Here is a 16,665-nt window from a genome sequence, read left to right on the forward strand (position 1 = left end):
CATCACATTGCAACCTACAAATATTGCTGCATGAAATTAACGAAGACATAGGGGCTCCTGGGTGGCTCAGTTGGTTAAGTGTCTGACTCTTGGTTTTGGCTCAGGTCATGATCTCGCAGTTTCCGGTTTTGTAGGTTTGAGTTTGGGATTCTCTTTGTCTCCCAATCCGCGCCCCCCCCAACTCTCTCTCTTTCTCTCTCTCTCTCACAAAATAAACAATAATAATAAAATAAACACCTTAAAAGAAATTAAATAAGACATAAATAAATGGAGAGCAAGATACCAAGTTCACAGATTTGGAAAGTCAATATTTTTAAGATGTCCATTCTCCCAAAATGGATTTATAGATTCAATCTAATTCTAAAGACAATCCCAATAAGCATTTTCTGAAGAAATTAACAAGACAACTCTAATATTTTCTGGCATACAAAGAACCTGAAATATCCAAAGCAATTTTGAAAACGAATAAAAAGTTGGAGAATCTATGCTTTTCTCAAAACCTTCTGTGAAGCTACAGTAATCAACTGTGCTACTGGCATAAGGATCAATAAGTAGATCTATAGAACAGAACAGAGAACCTAGAAACAGACCCACAGTTACATGGCCATTGACTCCTAAACAAGGTGCCAATGAAATGCAATAAGGAAGGGACAATTATTTCAATAAATGGTGCTGTAACAACTAGTTATCTATATGGGAAGAATTTAACTTCAACTCCTTCCTCAGACCATACACGAAAAGTAATTTGAGAACCATTGTAGATCTAAACCTAAAATATAAAATTATAGGGGCACCTGGGTGGCTCAGTCGGTTAAGCGTCCGACTTCAGCTCAGGTCATGATTTCACAGTTTGTGGGTTCGAGCTCAGCATCGGGCTCTGTGCTGACAACTCAGAACCTGGAGCCTGCTTCAGATTCTGCGTCTCCCTCTCTCTCTGCCCCTCCCGGCTCGCACTCTGTCTCTGTCTCTCAAAAACAAATAAACATTTTAAAAAAATTAAAAAATTGTAAAATTATAACATTTTTAGAAAACAGGAAATTATCTTCACAACAAAGGAGTACTAGCCAGTGATAAGAAGAAAACATTTCTGATTCACACACATAGTGTAAGCCCTGACAGTTGGGTTTCTTTTTTGTAATGTGAGTGCCTGATTTAAGCTTTGATGGCTGAGGCATCCTCTTCAGAGATGGCTATCTCCAATAAACACACTGCCAGCCACACAACTAGATAAAGAGCCAGGCTACCTCCCTTCACTGCGGCTCCTTTGTTTTAGAGATCTTGGTTGATTTTGATAAATGACCATTTGGGCCATTGGGGGGGTGGTTTGTTTGTTTGTTTTTTTAAACTCTTGCCATGTTTTACATTCCTGCTCTTATGTTTTAAATTCACCAATAAATGGGTGCCTGGGTGGCTCAATCGGTTGGGCGGCCCACTTTGGCTCAGGTAATGATCTCACTGTGAGTTTGAGCCCCTTGTGGGGCTCTGTGCTGACAGCTCAGAGCCTGGAGCCCGCTTCGGATTCTGTGTCTCCCTCTCTCTCTGCCCCTCTCCCACTCATGCTCTGTCTGCCTCAGAAGTAAGTAAATAAACATTAAAAAAATTTTTTTTTAATAAATTCACCAGAACCCCAGGTCCGTGTGCATTCCCTCTCTCTCTGTGACCTTGCTGTGTGGCCCCAGGTGTGCTGTGTAAGTTCCAGGTCCTGTAAGCAATACATTTTTATTTTTTCAAAGTTTCCTGATGTTTATTGCTGAAAAGCATCTTACAATCATAAGAACCATAAAGGCTGGTCCATCCACAACACGGTTATTGATAAGCTAAGACTGGCACAAAACAACACAACAAGATGGATGACTGTTAAAAATATTACACTGAACTCTTACAATAAGCAGCCTGAGGTGATCTCTGAAAATGGTCCGCTATTCACTTGACCCAGAAAACTACAAAATCATGCAAATCAAGATGTTCAAATCTTCATGTTCACTTTAACAACATAGGGGCGCCTGGGTGGCTCAGTCGGTTAAGCGTCCGACTTTGGCTCAGGTCATGATCTCATCTCACATTTCATGGGTTTGAGACCCACATCAGACTCTGCTCTGAAAGCTCAGAGCCTGCAGCCTGCTTCAGATTCCACGGTCCATCGCTCTCTGCCCCTCCCCCACTCATGCTCTGTCTCTCTCTCTCTCAGAAATAAATGAACATTAAAAAAAAAATTAAGAACGCACATGAAGGGCACCTGGCTGGCTCAGTCGGTGAAGTATGCAATTCTTTTTTTTTTTAGAAAAAAAAATTTTAAGTTATTCATTTGAGAGAGAGAGAGCGAGCACGGGTGCACATGCTCACACACGAGCAGGGGAGAGGCAGAGAGACGGAGAGAGAGAATCCCATGCAGGGCAGAACCTAATGCGGGTCTCAATCTCACACACTGTGAGATCATGACCTGAACCAAAATGAAGAGTCGGGTGCTTAACTGACTGAGCCACCCAGGTGCCCCTGCAACTCTTGATCTCAGGGTTGTAGGTTCAAGTCCCAGGTTGTATGTAGAGATTAGTTAAAAATAAAATCTTTTAAAAAAGAAAGAAAGAAAGAACACACGCGAAACTGCCCAGGCCATCAAGGGTATGCATATCCGAAAAGCCACCAAGTATCTGAAGACTGTCACTTTATAGAAGCAATGTGTGCCATTCTGTTACTACAATGGTGGAGTTGGTAGGTATGCCCAGGCCAAAGAGTGGGGCTGGACACAGAATCAGAGGCTCAAACAGAGCGCTCAATTTTTACTACACATGCTTAAAAATGCTAAGAGTAATGCTGAACTTAAGGGTTTGGATGTAGATTCTCTGGTCATTGAGCAGCACATTCAGGTGAACAAAACCCCAAGATGCAGCGCAGAACTTACAGAGGTCATGTTTGGACTGACCCATATATGAGCTCTTCCTGCCACACTGAGCCGATCTTTACTGAAAAGAAGTAGATTGTTCCTAAACCAGAGGAGGAGGTTGCACGGAAGAAAAAGATATCCCAGAAAAAACTGAAGAAACAAAATTTGTGGCCCAGGAGTAAATTCTGGATAAAATAAATGCAAATAAAAGTTTAAAAATATGTATTATACTAACCAAATGACCCCTTATACAAGAATAGATCGTACTGTAGGAGTCCATTTCAATGAGCTTTCAGAGGAGGCAAAATTAATCTATGTTGAAAAACAAAGCAGCGGTTTCCTCTTGAGGGTGGGGAGGGGATGGTGACTATCTGAGAAGGAGCATAAAGCAAGTTTTTGGAGTTATGGAAATATTCTATCTCTTGGTAGGGGTTTGCATAGTGCAGGGGTATACATTTGTCAAAACTCACAAAGTGGTACATTCAAGATCTGTATAATTCTCTATATATAAATGTTACCTTAAGTTTGCAATCAAATGTTGATTGCAAAATGTTGATGTAGTTAATGATATGCATGTTGAAGATTTTAGGTATGAAGTGTATTGATGTCTGTAACTTACTTTGGAATGCGTAAAGCATCAGGTGGAGTAATGCATGCATACATAGGTGACAAAGCAAAACCTTAATCCAAGGGGTGCCTGGGTGGCTCAGTTGGTTAAGCGTCTGACTTTAGCTCAGGTCATGATCTCACACTCCGTGAGTTCGAGCCCCATGTCGGGCTCTGTGCTGACAGCTCAGAGCCTGGAGCCCGCTTCAGATTCTGTGTGTCTCCCCCTCTCTCTGCCCCTCCCCTGCTCATGCTCAGTCTCTGTCTGTCTCAAAAATAAATAAATAAATAAATAAATAAATAAATAAATAAATAAAACATTAAAAAATTAAAAAAAAAAACCTTAATCCAAGAATCTAGGTAGTGAGGATATGGAGGTTCCCTGTACAAACCTTTCAAATTTTCTGGATGTTTGAAATTTTTCATAATGAAATATTGGGAAAAATAATATAAGTAAACTCAACAAAAACAAAATAACCCAATTTAAAAAATGAGCCAAGGACTTGAATAGATATTTCTTCCAAGGAGACATACAACCGGCCAAGAAGCACATGAAAAGACACTCATCGTTAATCATTAGGGAAATGCAATTCAGAACCACAAGATACCACTTTATATCCATTACGGTGACTACAAATTTTAAAACTGGAAAATAACAAATGTTGGCAAACATGCGGAGATATTGAAACCCCTGCGCTTTGCTAGTGGCAATGTAAGACAGCGCTGCTACCATGAAAAGACAATTCGGTGGTTTCTCAAACAGCTAAACCGAGAATTACCGTGATTCAGCAATTCCACTTCTAGGTACGTATCCCAAAGAACTGAAGACGGGGACTCAAGCAGATACTTGTACACCCACATTCACAGCAGCATTATTCACAATAGTCAGAAGGTGGAAGCAACCCAAATATCCACCTACAGATTTTAAAATGTGGCATATGCATTCAGTGGAACTCAGCCATAACCCTTAGTTGGCAGGCCCTGGGAGTAGGAGGAAATGTGGAGTTATTGTTTAACGAGTATAGGGCTTCTGTTTGGGATGATGGAAAGTGCCAGAAATGAGAGTGACTATAGTTACACAACATTGTGAATATACTTAATGCCACAGAATTGTGCACTTAAAAATCATTACAGGGGCTCCTGGGTGGCTCAGTCGGTTAAGCGGCCGACTTCAGCTCAGGTCATGATCTCGCAGTCCGTGAGTTCGAGCCCCGCGTCAGGCTCTGTGCTGACAGCTCAGAGCCTGGAGCCTGTTTCAGATTCTGTGTCTCCCTCTCTCTGACCCTCCCCTGTTCATGCTCTGTCTCTCCCTGTCTCAAAAATAAATAAAACGTTAAAAAAAATTTAAAAAAATCATTACAATGGTAAGCTCTAGGCTGTGTACATTTTACCACATTAGAAAAAATAATAATAATAGAAGAGCATGGGGCGCCTGGGTGGCTCAGTTGGTTGATCGTCAGACTCTTGATTTTGGCTCAGGTCATGATCTCAGGGTTGTGGGATCATGCTTAACATTCTCTCTCTCTCTCTCCCTCTGCCCTTCCCCTGCTTGGTCTCTCTCTCCTCCCTTCAAATAAATAAATACATAAATACATACATACAAACATACATAAATAATAGAAGAGCAAAAGGCTGAGATCACTGGACCCAGGGAATGTCACAATCCTTTGCCCAATTTCCAGCCAGTTCTCAGGCTCAGACCTCATCTACTGAAGTCTCCTTCACATGGGTAAGGATCCAGCAACACCATGAAAAGTGTATCTATAGGAGTGATGTCTTAATCCTTCTGTGAAAGGATCTGGGTCCATTTACTCAGGTGGTTGCATACTGGAGAAAGGGAAAACCTAGATCATTAAATTTTTTTTTAATGTTTATTTATTTTTAGGAGGGGAGGAGGGTCAGAGAGAGAATTCCAAGCAGGCTCCATGCTGTCAGCACAGAGCCCAATGTAGGGCTCAATCCCATGACTCTGAGATCATGACCTGAGTCAAAATCAGGAGATGGACACTCAACTGATTGAGCCACTCAGGCACCTTGGAAAACCCAGATCATTTTACAGCAGGCTCCGCGTTAATACTGGTACCAGGGACCCAAGATACCATCATGGCCCCCCTGCTAGAATCGGGTGGAGGATAAGGTAACAAATGGAGAACTGGTTACTTTTCCAGGGTTTTTTTTTTTTTTTAAGTTTATTTACTGAACTCTCAAGATCCTGAGAACAAGAGTCACATGTCTTCTGACTGAGCCAACCAGGTGCCCCATCCAGTTTTTGAATATATATTTGCAGCACACATATTTCGCACTTGGCAGAACTTCCACAGTGGTTCTGATCTTTAGAGTCAGATCTCTGTTGTAAGTGAAAGCTCCTGAACTACCTCCCCACAAAAATTAAAGAACGTAATGCTGCATCTTAAGAACAGCAGAGGTTAATGTCATGGCTAGAGACCTAAAGGATGCAGGGTGCTGATGTCTATAAAACCCGATTTAATTCGTTAGTCTGACCCTTGCAAAAACTGGATGGATCATATAGCACTCCTTCATGATAAAACACTCAAAAACACCTTGCAATAAAAGTGAACTTGCTCAGGGTGCCTAGGTGGTTCCGTTAGTTAAGCGTCCGACTTGAAGTCGGTGACTCAGGTCACGATCCCATGGTTTGTGAGTTCAAGCCCCACACTGGGCTCTCTGCTGTCAGCACAGACCCTGCTTTAGATCCTCTGTCTCCCTCTCTCTCTCTGCCCATCCCCTGTTCATTATCTCTCTCTCTCTCCCCCCCCTCTCTCCCTCTTTCTCAAATAAGTAACTAAATTTAAAAAATGAATTTTCTCAATCTGATAAGGAGTGTCTGAAAAATCCACAGCTAGCATACTTAATGATGGAGACAGAATCCTTTCTCTCGAAGATTAAGGGCAACATGAGAATGCCCAAGTTCACCACTTCTGTTCGACATTGTATTGGAAGTTGTAGTCAGAGCCATTAGGCAAGAAAATGAAGTACAATACATGAATACTGTATAAGAAGAAGTAAAAATGCTGTTCACAAATGACATGATCTTGTAGATAGAAAATCCAAAAGAATCCCCCAAAAACTATTCGAATTAATAAATGAGTCCAGTGGGTTGCAAGATACAAGATCAACGTACAAAAATCAATTGTGTTTTTATACACTTGCAGTGCACAATGGGAAAATAGAATTAAGACAACTATTCCATTTACAATAACGTCAAAAAGGATAAAATACTTAGGAATATTAACGAAGAAGTGAAAACGAGATACTCTAAATATTATAAAGCAGTACTGAAATAATTTAAAGATCTAAATAAATCAACATATCCCATGTTCACGGATCGGAAGGATTAATGTTGGTAAGTTGGCGACACTCCGCAAATTGGTCTAGGCTCAGTTGGTTGAGCCACCTACTTCAGCTCAGGTCATGCTCTCATGGCTCGTGAGTTCAAACCCCACATTGGGCTCTGTGCTGACAGCTCAGAGCCTGAAGCCTGCTTCGGATTCTGTGTCTCCCCCTCTCTCTGCCCCTCCCCCATTTGCGCTCTGTCTCTCTGTCTTTCAAAAATAAATAAACATTAAAAAAATTCTACCTGGTCCGTTTGCAGAAACTCATGGAGCTGGTTCTAAAATTCACACTGAAATTCACAGGAACCAGAATAACTAAAACAACATTGAAAAATAACAAAGCTAGAGAGCTCAACTTCCTGATCTCAAAATTGACTGTAAAGCTACAGTTACCAAGACAGTATGGTTTTGCCATAAGGATAGACATATAGATCAGTGGAGCAGAATTCAGAATCCAGGAATAAATCCTCACACTTATGGTCAATTAATTTTCAACCAGGGGGCAAAAACAATGCAATGGGCAAAAGAATAATCTTTTCAACAAATGATGCTGAGACAACTAGGTTGTCTCAGCAAAAGAATGCAAAAGAATGAAGTTGACCTGTACCTCACATCGTATATAAAAATTCACTCAAGGGGTGCCTACCTGGCTCAGTCAGTAGAGCATGTGACTCTTAATCTAGGGGTCATGAGTTCAAGCTCCATGTTGGGAGTAGAGATTACTTAAAAAATAAAATCATTAAAAAATTCACTCAACATCAATTAGTGTAAGAACTAAAACTGTAAAATGTATACTTTATAAAACCGCAAACCGTTGGGGTAAATCTTCGTGCTCTAGGATTTGGAAATGATTTCTGAAAATGTTTATTTATTTTTTTGAGAAAGATAGAGCGCATGTGCATGCATGTAAGGGAGAAGCAAGAGAGAGAAGGAGAGAATCCCAAGCCTGACCTGATCCCACAAACCATAAGATCATGACCTGAGCCGAAATCAAGAGTTGGGCACTTAACCGGCTGAACCACCTAGGCGCCCCAAGCCAATGGTTTCTTAGGTACAACACCAAAGCATTAAAAACAAACAAACAAACAAACAAACAAACAAACAAACCAAAAAAAAGCAGAGGAAAAAAATGTATTTATTCAAATTTTCAAATGTCATACTTCAAAGGACACCGTCAAGAAAGTGGAAAACTACCATAGAATGGGAGATTTTGCAAATTATATATCTGATAAGGACTTGTATCTTGAATATACAAAGAGCTCTTACAACCCAATGATGAAAAGATAAACCAAGTCTCTAGGACTCCAGTGGTCCTATGCTAGATGTTCCATGCTAGAACATTCCCTCAAAGTAAAGGACAAATTGTGCCCTGTACCTCCTATCACTAAGAAAGTATACACTGCAGGTTTCTTTGGGTTTGGGAGGCCTGACGTTCTGTACTTGGGAATACTGCCATGAGCGGTTTGTTGGCTCCACGCATGCCAGCTTTGCGCAGAGCGCAGAGCGGAAAGAGGTCTGCAGCAGGTCCAGGCTTTGGCACAAGCAGCTCTGTGCCTGGCCCAGGGGTCTGGCGGAGCCCGTGGCGAATGCTATGGCAGAGAAAGTTTTCAAGTGGGGCCTCCGGCAGGTTCCAGTGAGAGAGCTTCAGTGCCAACTCTTAGGGTTCTCGAGTGAGACCATGCCACACGCCATTCACAAAACAGCTCCTGGAATGTTACTGGGCCCCAACAGGAAATGAGCATCTGACCTTGGGCTATTAAGTAACCACATGGTCAGGTGGCTCATCAGAGCTGAATACTGTCAGAGGCACCAAGACTTAAGGTACAATGGAGGTGCATTGCCAGGATCAGCTCTGAGCACATCTAGACACGGGTAAGCTGCACAAGCAAGTGACTGCCACCCCCTTGTGGCCTCTGCACCTTTGGTGGCCCTGAATGACAGCAGTGAGGGGAAAGCCCTCCAAAGGGTAGGACTTCTCCAGGGCACTGTATCATCCACGTAGTAGGGAGGGGAAAGTGTCTAGGAAAAGAAGATACGGAGCCCTGTTTGCCACAGTAAACAGTTGAGCTAGTAGCTTCGGGCGGGGGGGGGGGGGGGGCGGGGAGCGGACAGAGCAAGAAGAGAAGTTTAGAGACAAGGAAGTCCGGAGAAGAGGCACCTAGAGAACTAGTGTGACACGTGGCAGCTTTTCAGTTGGTGGACCCAGGGGTCCAGGTGGGACACCCTGCTCCCCGGTACTCCCAGCGACCCCACTGGGAAACTTGTGTCCTCATCCTAGAAACTTTAGGTTAGGTTCTGGGTCTCTGAAGGGGGTAATCTCACCAGGAACACAGTAAGAGTGGCACAAAACATACACTATGACAGCTACCAGGCCACCCTGGGCTCTTCATACCACCAAGCAAAAAGGCCCCCATGCTGGCAGGGGTACTGGATCCAGATCCTAGGAACAGGGATGTTTGATCTTCCCATCCACTGGATGTCCTGTGGTGCTCCCTCCCCAGCTGTCACCGAATGGGCCATTACAGCCAGCACAACCTGAGGAGGGCATGGTACCCAGGGGCTCACGCCCCCAGGGATGAGCATCTGGGTCATCAGGTGAGGCACCCAGACCTTCAGAAGTGCTAAGTGCTCCTGGGAGAGTGGGAGCTAGAGAAGGTGGTGGTGGTGGGGGGGCAGAAACACATGGCACCTGGTTACAGGCTCAGGACTAACTTAAGCAGCAGGGACCACAGCCCATCCAATAGCTTTCCTTTCCTATATATGTACAGAAATTGTGCCCAACCAGAACCCTGGGGATCTAAATGCAATGAACTGAGTGTGGCAGGGCTGGGGTAAGTGTTCCCAGTGTGAGCTGGTCACTTGCAGGTGACCCTTTCTCTGGAGCATTGGCCAGACGGGAGCCACCTTAGTGAGAGAGACTGTGCGCCCTGACCTCACTGAAGGTGGTCTCAGACCCCACCGGGCTGCGATGGAACCAGGATCCCCCTCAGCATTTCACCCTCCCCTCCGCCTCCCTCAGGTGCTAGCCAGAAAACTCCCCCCCCCTGGTTCTTCTTCCCCCCGAAACCACTGACCCGTTCCCCAGACCTGTGGCCATTTTCAGTGTTATATAAATGGACTCGCGCAGTATGGAGCCTTCTGAGACCCACTTCTCCCACTCAGCACAATCTTCTGACATGGCCCTGCACTGCTGCGTGTGTCACTCACCGCCACCCTGGGCCCCTCCCTGGTGTGGTGGACCGTGGCGTATTCATCCACTCACCAGCTGACGGGCATCTGAGTTGTTTCCAAGCTTTGGCAATGAGGAACAGGACTCCTCTAAACATTCACAGGACATCTCCTCAGCTGGACCATCTAACCCATAGGGGAGCTGTCCTACTTCCTGTGCTACTACAGGTGGCAATGTTGCTAGGCTTCTTGCCACTCCACACCAAGGGTCTCCTTTCTTCCATCTTCCAGTACGATTTTTCTCACCTCCCTCCAAGACCCCACTGTCAGTCCCAGCAGCTCCTTCCTGCTCCCACCCACTGTCCAGTCCCAAGGCCAATGTCGTGTGACTTAGGGTGTGTATCGGCAGCATCCTATTCTGGTACCGAACCCATCTGGTCATCCAGAGCTACGCAACAGGCCACCTCAAACTCAGTGCTATGAACACATAACCCATCTTCTCTATTGTTAGCTTGGTTTGGACTCTCTTATGGTGACAGTGGATGGTAGCTGGGACGGGAGCCGCCCCTAATGCTTCCTTGCTCACTCACGATGCTCTGTGCTAGCCATTGGCTGGCCCTTCAGCTGCAGCTCCTGGCCGGAATACCTCCACATGTGCCTCTTCCTGGGGCTGCTGGTGGCTCCTCGCACCACAGTGGCCGGCTCGAAGAGCAAGCATCCCAAGATGAGGGAGAGAGAGGAGCGGTGTCACCTAGCTGTCCAATCTGGCCTCGGCAATCAGTGTCACTTCTGCGACCTTCTGCACTCCGGAGGTTAGAAGCGAGTCATTAGGCCAGCCCATGTTCAAGGGGAAGGGAATTGGATTTCAGTTCTTGAAGGGAGAAGGGCCAAGGAATTCCTGGATATGTTTGGAAGGCACCAAGGGGTGGTGGGCCCCTTTACCACGGTGGACTGGTGAAGAGATGGTGCATTTACCCAGGTGGATAGGTGGGTAGGTGACACATTTATCAAGGTGAGGAAATACCAGGACATAGAACAGGTTCTTGGAAGATACTAGCCTGGAGCAGAGGGAGAGGTCAGGCCAGAGGTATCAACTTGGGAGTCATTGTCACAGAGGTGGTGTCTGAAGCTTCAAGGCTGCAGGAGGTGACCACCCAGGGTGGGAATGGGGAGGGATGGAGTAACTGCCAGGGCTGGGAGGAGGAGGGCACAATCTTCCTGATCACTGACTCTGTTGCCCCCATCCTGGCAGAACTCCAGGGAGCTTGATGGGTAGTCAATCCCCGTGTGCCTCCCCATGTGTCTCTCTGAACTAATGGTGATCGTGCGGTTCTATGAGGAAGGTTCTGTGCTGGGAGAGGTTTCCCCCAGCATCCATGGGAAGAGATGGGAGGTATAGGGCTGTGGCAGCCCTATTGTAACCATGAGGCAGGCTGAGAGTGGCAGAGCCACTCACAAAGGTGACGGTTTCTTCACTGAGCATGTAGATTAACAAGTTCTGAGGTGCCTGGGTGACTCAATCTGTTAAGCATCAGACTTTGGCTCAGGTCACGATCTTGCGGTTCATGGATTCGAGCCCCACATGGGGTTTTGTGCTCACAGTGCAGAGCCTGCTTGGATTCTCTCCTCTCTCTCTGCCCCTCCCCGACTCGTGCTTTCTCTCTCTCTCTCGAAATAAATAAACTGGGCAATAAAGAGTCCTTTTTTTAGGACTCTTGTGTCAGGAGTTGAGTCAGCAGGTTCTGCCACCTGACGTCCAAAGTCTTTTCACTGATACCAGCTTGGAGTCAGCAAAGGAGTCTGAACAAGGATGTGTGAGGTGGGAGGAGAGGCTGGGAATGTGAGTGCGTTGCCCTGCAATGGCACCCACCATTCATGGAACCCCCACATGCCCAACCAAGTTCTAATGTTTCACACATAGTGATTGGTTGAGTCCTAAGAGCACCTCTTGAGTTAGATTGCTATTATGATGCCAGTTTATAGATTGGGAAACCAAGGCACAGGGGGGTGAAGGACACTATGGAAGGTCCCACGGCCAGAAAGTGACAGCTGGGATATAAACCAGGCAGTCTGTTGCTCTGTCCCGTGAGCACTAACCTTTTTCAGAGGTCCAGAGAAGAGGGTCTTTCGCTGAACTGCCTGGCTGGCTGTTCAGTGCTACTTACTTGAAACGAACAGTCTTCAGTGAATTTCACAAAGTACAAGTCATCAGCAATGTTGGGCAGCATGACCTGGGATCAGGGGAGGAGAGTGTGGACAGTCGGACTGGCCTGAAGAGTAAGGAGGTGGACAGCCCGTGCAAGCCATGCAAGCTTGAGAAGCATGGCTATGAAGAGGGTGGGGCAGGGGTGTTTAATGTTTTTCGGAGGGGATTCCAGGACATATAGGAAGCCGAAGGAGGGGTCGCTCCAGACCACTGGAGTGGGCCCTTGGATGGTGTCTGGAAGGCTCCCCTGACTCAGTAGAGAAGGTAGAGAACTGGGGGCACGGGCAGTGGGGTTTCATGTTCAGTGATGAGCAGAGGTGGATTCCTGCTCCACCCCCATTTCCTCCAGGAGGTTGAGACCCAGCTCTGAAATGAGTGGAAGCCACTGAAATGAGTTGGCGGCCAAAGAGCAGTGGGATCGTGGGGTTGCCAATAGAGTTGGGTCCCATTGAGGGTTGGAGCCTAACAGTCTTGGAGCCAAGAGACTGGCAGTTTTGGTGGGTTTCTCCAGACTTGCTCATACACCTCTGTAGGGCCCCAAGGGGATTAGGTGCTAGCCCTGGTTTCGGTGGCTACAGGAGGAAGTACCCAAGTGTTGGGCCAAGAGGCGCCAGGGCAAACGGGGGCGGGGGGCCTTCAAGGTCGGGGCATCCTCAGGCCGCTGCTCCCAAAGCGGGGCGAGGACCGCCAGGATCCGCGGGCCGGGGGATGCGGCCCTCCGCGCCTTCCCCGTGGAGCCTCCGTGCCCGCGAGTCCTGCCAGCCTTTCGGGGCCAGGAAGACCGACGCGGGGCTGAGGGCTTCCTGATAGCCCCCTCCCCGCGGCCCGGCTAGCCCCCGCGCTGATGCGGGGAAGGATTTCCTGCCGCCGCAGACAAGGATTAGCGCGCCCCTGGCCGGCGCGGCGGGATTAGTCCGCGTGGACTCCGCGCTCGGCCCGGGGATTACAGCGCGCTCCCCCCGACGTATATATTCCTGCGGCGGTGGCCGTGGGGCCAGGCCAGCATGGCTGCGGCGGGGGGCGCGGTGAGCCGCAGGGGCCCCGGGCGGCCCTGCCCCTTCTCCATCGAGCACATCCTTTCCAACCTGCCCGAGCGGAGCCCCCCGGCACGGGCCGCCCGCACCCCGCAGCCCGCCGGCCACCAGAGCCCCGCGGAATCCGGAGAGCCCGGGGCGCCCGAGGCCGCGCCCTGCGCCTGCTGCTGCTGCTGCGGACCCCGCGCCGCGCCCCGCGGGCCCCCGGAGCCGGCGTCCGGGCTGGGTGAGTGGGAGCAGGGCGCGGGCGCGGGGGTCCTCCGAGCGCGGGGCGGTCTGGGCGGAGCTCGGCCCCCGCTCCGCGCCTCACCGCGCCCTCGCCCCGCAGGCGCGCGGCTGCCGTGGCCGCTGAGGCTGGGCCCCGCGGCGCCCTTGCCCTTGGCCGCGCCCACGGGAGGCCCGGGGGCGCTGCCCGGCACCGGCGGTCCCGGCCCGCAGCGGCGCACGCGGCGCCACCGCACCATTTTCAGCGAGGAGCAGCTGCAGGCGCTGGAGGCGCTCTTCATGCAGAATCAGTACCCCGACGTGGGCACGCGCGAGCGCCTGGCCGGCAGCATCCGCCTGCGCGAGGAACGCGTGGAGGTGGGTGCCCGCCCGCCAGACGGCGAGAGGGTCCGAGCGGGCTGGCTTCCTTCCTCCTTCTTTTGAAAAGATGGCCCTGGCGCGAAGGCGGGGAGGCGCGGGAGGCCCGGGAACCTCGGTGGGCCGCAGGGCCGGTTCCGGGGCGAGGGCGGGCGGGGCAGGCTAGTGCCGGAAAGTGTCACTGGAACTGGAGGGGAGATAAGGCTAGTTTTCTTTAACTTTGGCTCAAACTTTTTAATTCTCCCTGATAAATGAGACGCGCGTTCACGTGCCCGAATTTGGGAAGCTCGGAAAGAGCACCAAGCTGCGGAATGGGCGTCCGGAGCGCCTTGCGGGGGAGGGGGAAGGCACGCCGAGAGAGGGCAGGTCCGGGTGGGAAAGTGGTCCTCGTCCCGCAGCCCGAGCCGCAGCGGTTAAGAGACGGTGGGTGCCGCTGCCCCCGTGCCGGCTCCCCAGCCCTCTCCTGCCCGTATCCCTGTCGGGAAACTCCCTGCCTGGTCCACTTATGAGGGTCCGGAGGGACGCGGGTCCCAGGGCTGGATCTGAGCGGTCCCTCCTGCTCATCAGGTCTGGTTCAAGAACCGCCGGGCCAAGTGGCGACATCAGAAGCGCGCGTCAGCGACCTCGAGGCTCCTCCCCGGAACCAAGAAGCCCGCAAAGGAGAGCTGCTGATGGCTCTGGGAGCCACTCCCGGGCTTGGCCGGGCCCTTTGGGGCCGGCTCAGGGAGGGGACAGATCGACCCGAAATGGTGCTGACAGAGGACACCTCTTCCCGCCTTCAGGCTTCCTGCATCCTGCAGCTAGTGCTCAAGGCAGGAGCTTCTCTGCCAGACAGCAGAGAAGCTCCCGTGCCCACCCCCTGTGTCACCTGCCCCAGGAAAGGAGGGAACGCTGAGCATCTCCAGGTGCTCTCCTTTCCAGCGACTAGGGTCGGGGAGATTCCCCGGGAGCTGCAGCGGGGTGGGGGTGGGGGGTTGTTGGTTGCTGGGAGCAGGGCACAGAGCAGTTAAGCTTCCTCAACTCCCCACCAACTCCAGGACAGGAACCATCCCCTTGTCAGGAGGGCCCAGAATCCTCCTCTCCCTCCTGGGGTATGCTGATGTCCCGCCTCTTCTCAGCATGGACATAGGTCTCTTGACATGGCCAAGGGGGTGAGGGGGGTGTTCTGTGCATTCTGGGGTTGTCAGCTCGCATGTCCTGCACTGGGCCTTCCTGTCCAGAGCTATAGGATGAGGACATTGGATGAGGTCATCTCCAGAAGCCCCCTACCCTGCCCCTTAATTCTGTGAGCCTTGCCTGGATACTGGGAAATAAACAAGCAACTACAAACGGCACAAAAGCAGTCCAAAGTTCGAAGTCCACCATGACTTCACTCCCACATCCAGGGGGTGGGGGCCAGCTGGTCTTGGGGAGCACAGCCCAGTGAGTCCTCAGTTTCTGTGCTCCCCAGCACAGCAGACTACCCCACAGATCATGACCTAGCACCCTGGGGGTCTGCACTGGCCTTTAGGTACTGAACGGGTAGAGATCCTTGGCCTCCTCCTTCTGGGGGATTTACACGCTATGTGTCTGCCATCCTGTTGGGGCAAGAGGAGGTTTGACTGGGGAGGATGCACCACACCCCCTGCCACTGCCTTGGAATATCTGTTTTCCTCTCCAACATCCCAGCCCTAGGGTGAAGGACAGTGTGAAAATGAGGCTTTCACTCTCCCCAGTAGGCCTGTACGGTGGGTTCAAGGCACCTAACACCATCATCTGGCTTGGGGACCATGTTCTGCCTCCTCACAGGTCCTGGAAGAAATTGGGGGATGGGGCATCTGAAAGGAGACACAATCCATTCATTAAAGGTGCAGAAGCTGAGCAGGCATGATGTCCCCAGCCAGTGCTGCTCTAACACTGCCGGATGCCTCCAGGACAGCAGCACTCACCTTCACCTCTCAGGATGCACACTTCTGGCTGTCACAAAGCTCTTTTCTCCCGAACCCTGGCCTTATCCTTGGATACTGCCCAGCCCTCCTGCAGAGCTTCCCTGCAGTCTGGAACACCCTCATCTCTGGGACCCCAGCCCCCCATTGGCTCTTTGTCATTGTAGAGGGCAGCCATGATCAGAGCTCCATTTCAAGGGGCCAGTGGCTACACTGTCCTTCTGATTTCTCTCCTTTCTCTCTAGCTGAACCTCTTGGCAGGTTCACCCCTACAAGCTGCCCGTTAACATAGGTGTCCTGCAGGCTGGACCCCAGGCATGGCCCTCTCCTCTCCATTCTCTCCTTGCTTTATCACTGCCTCTTTTAGACTCCAATTCCCTTCTCTCTTCCACATGCACATCTCCAGCCCAGGCCTCTTCCCTTAACTAGATACTTCTGTCCATGTATCCCCTTGACCTCTCCATGTGGAAGCCCACTGTGACTCAAAACCACCTTGTCCATGGCAAATTCTTCCCCTGTGCAAACCAGGTGCATGAACCAGAGGACTCGCAATTACCCACACCCCTCTTCTCCCTCACCCACCATCCCAGGCCAGCAGCAAATCCATTTTTCTTCCAAAAACAATCCCAGAAGCTATTTTTTCCCCAGCTTCAACAGTACCAACCTGATGAAAGTGCTGTCATCCCTTACCATGACCATTGTAGGTGCCTCCAGTCTTGTCCACCTGCAGCCACTCTGTTTCCTCTGTAATTCATTCTCCATAAAAGCCAGGGTGCAAGTTTGAACCTGCCTCTCCCCTGCCTACAGCACTCCAAGGGCTTTCCATTGTTCTTAAAGATACAACTCACTGTGACCCATGAAGCCCCATGCAGCCGGCCCCTGCCCATCTGGCATCATTTCATACCTCACT

The 16,665-nt window shown here is 49.8% G+C and overlaps 1 protein-coding gene and 1 pseudogene across 1 annotated transcript; both read left to right on the forward strand.

Annotated features, from left to right (window-relative positions):
* Positions 1–1,911: 1,911 nt before the first annotated feature.
* LOC122203092 lies at positions 1,912–13,047 on the forward strand (annotated as a pseudogene).
* A 171-nt stretch (positions 13,048–13,218) lies between these two features.
* GSC2 (goosecoid homeobox 2) lies at positions 13,219–15,588 on the forward strand. The gene is made up of 3 exons (XM_042909672.1): positions 13,219–13,474; positions 13,577–13,830; positions 14,398–15,588. Exons 1-3 carry the CDS (start codon positions 13,219–13,221, stop codon positions 14,500–14,502), a joined length of 615 nt encoding a protein of 204 aa, XP_042765606.1. The 3' UTR covers positions 14,503–15,588.
* The last annotated feature ends 1,077 nt before the right edge of the window (positions 15,589–16,665 follow it).

The sequence above is a fragment of the Panthera leo genome, chromosome D3, assembly GCF_018350215.1.
Source record: "Panthera leo isolate Ple1 chromosome D3, P.leo_Ple1_pat1.1, whole genome shotgun sequence".
Classification (NCBI taxonomy): Eukaryota; Metazoa; Chordata; class Mammalia; order Carnivora; family Felidae; genus Panthera; species Panthera leo.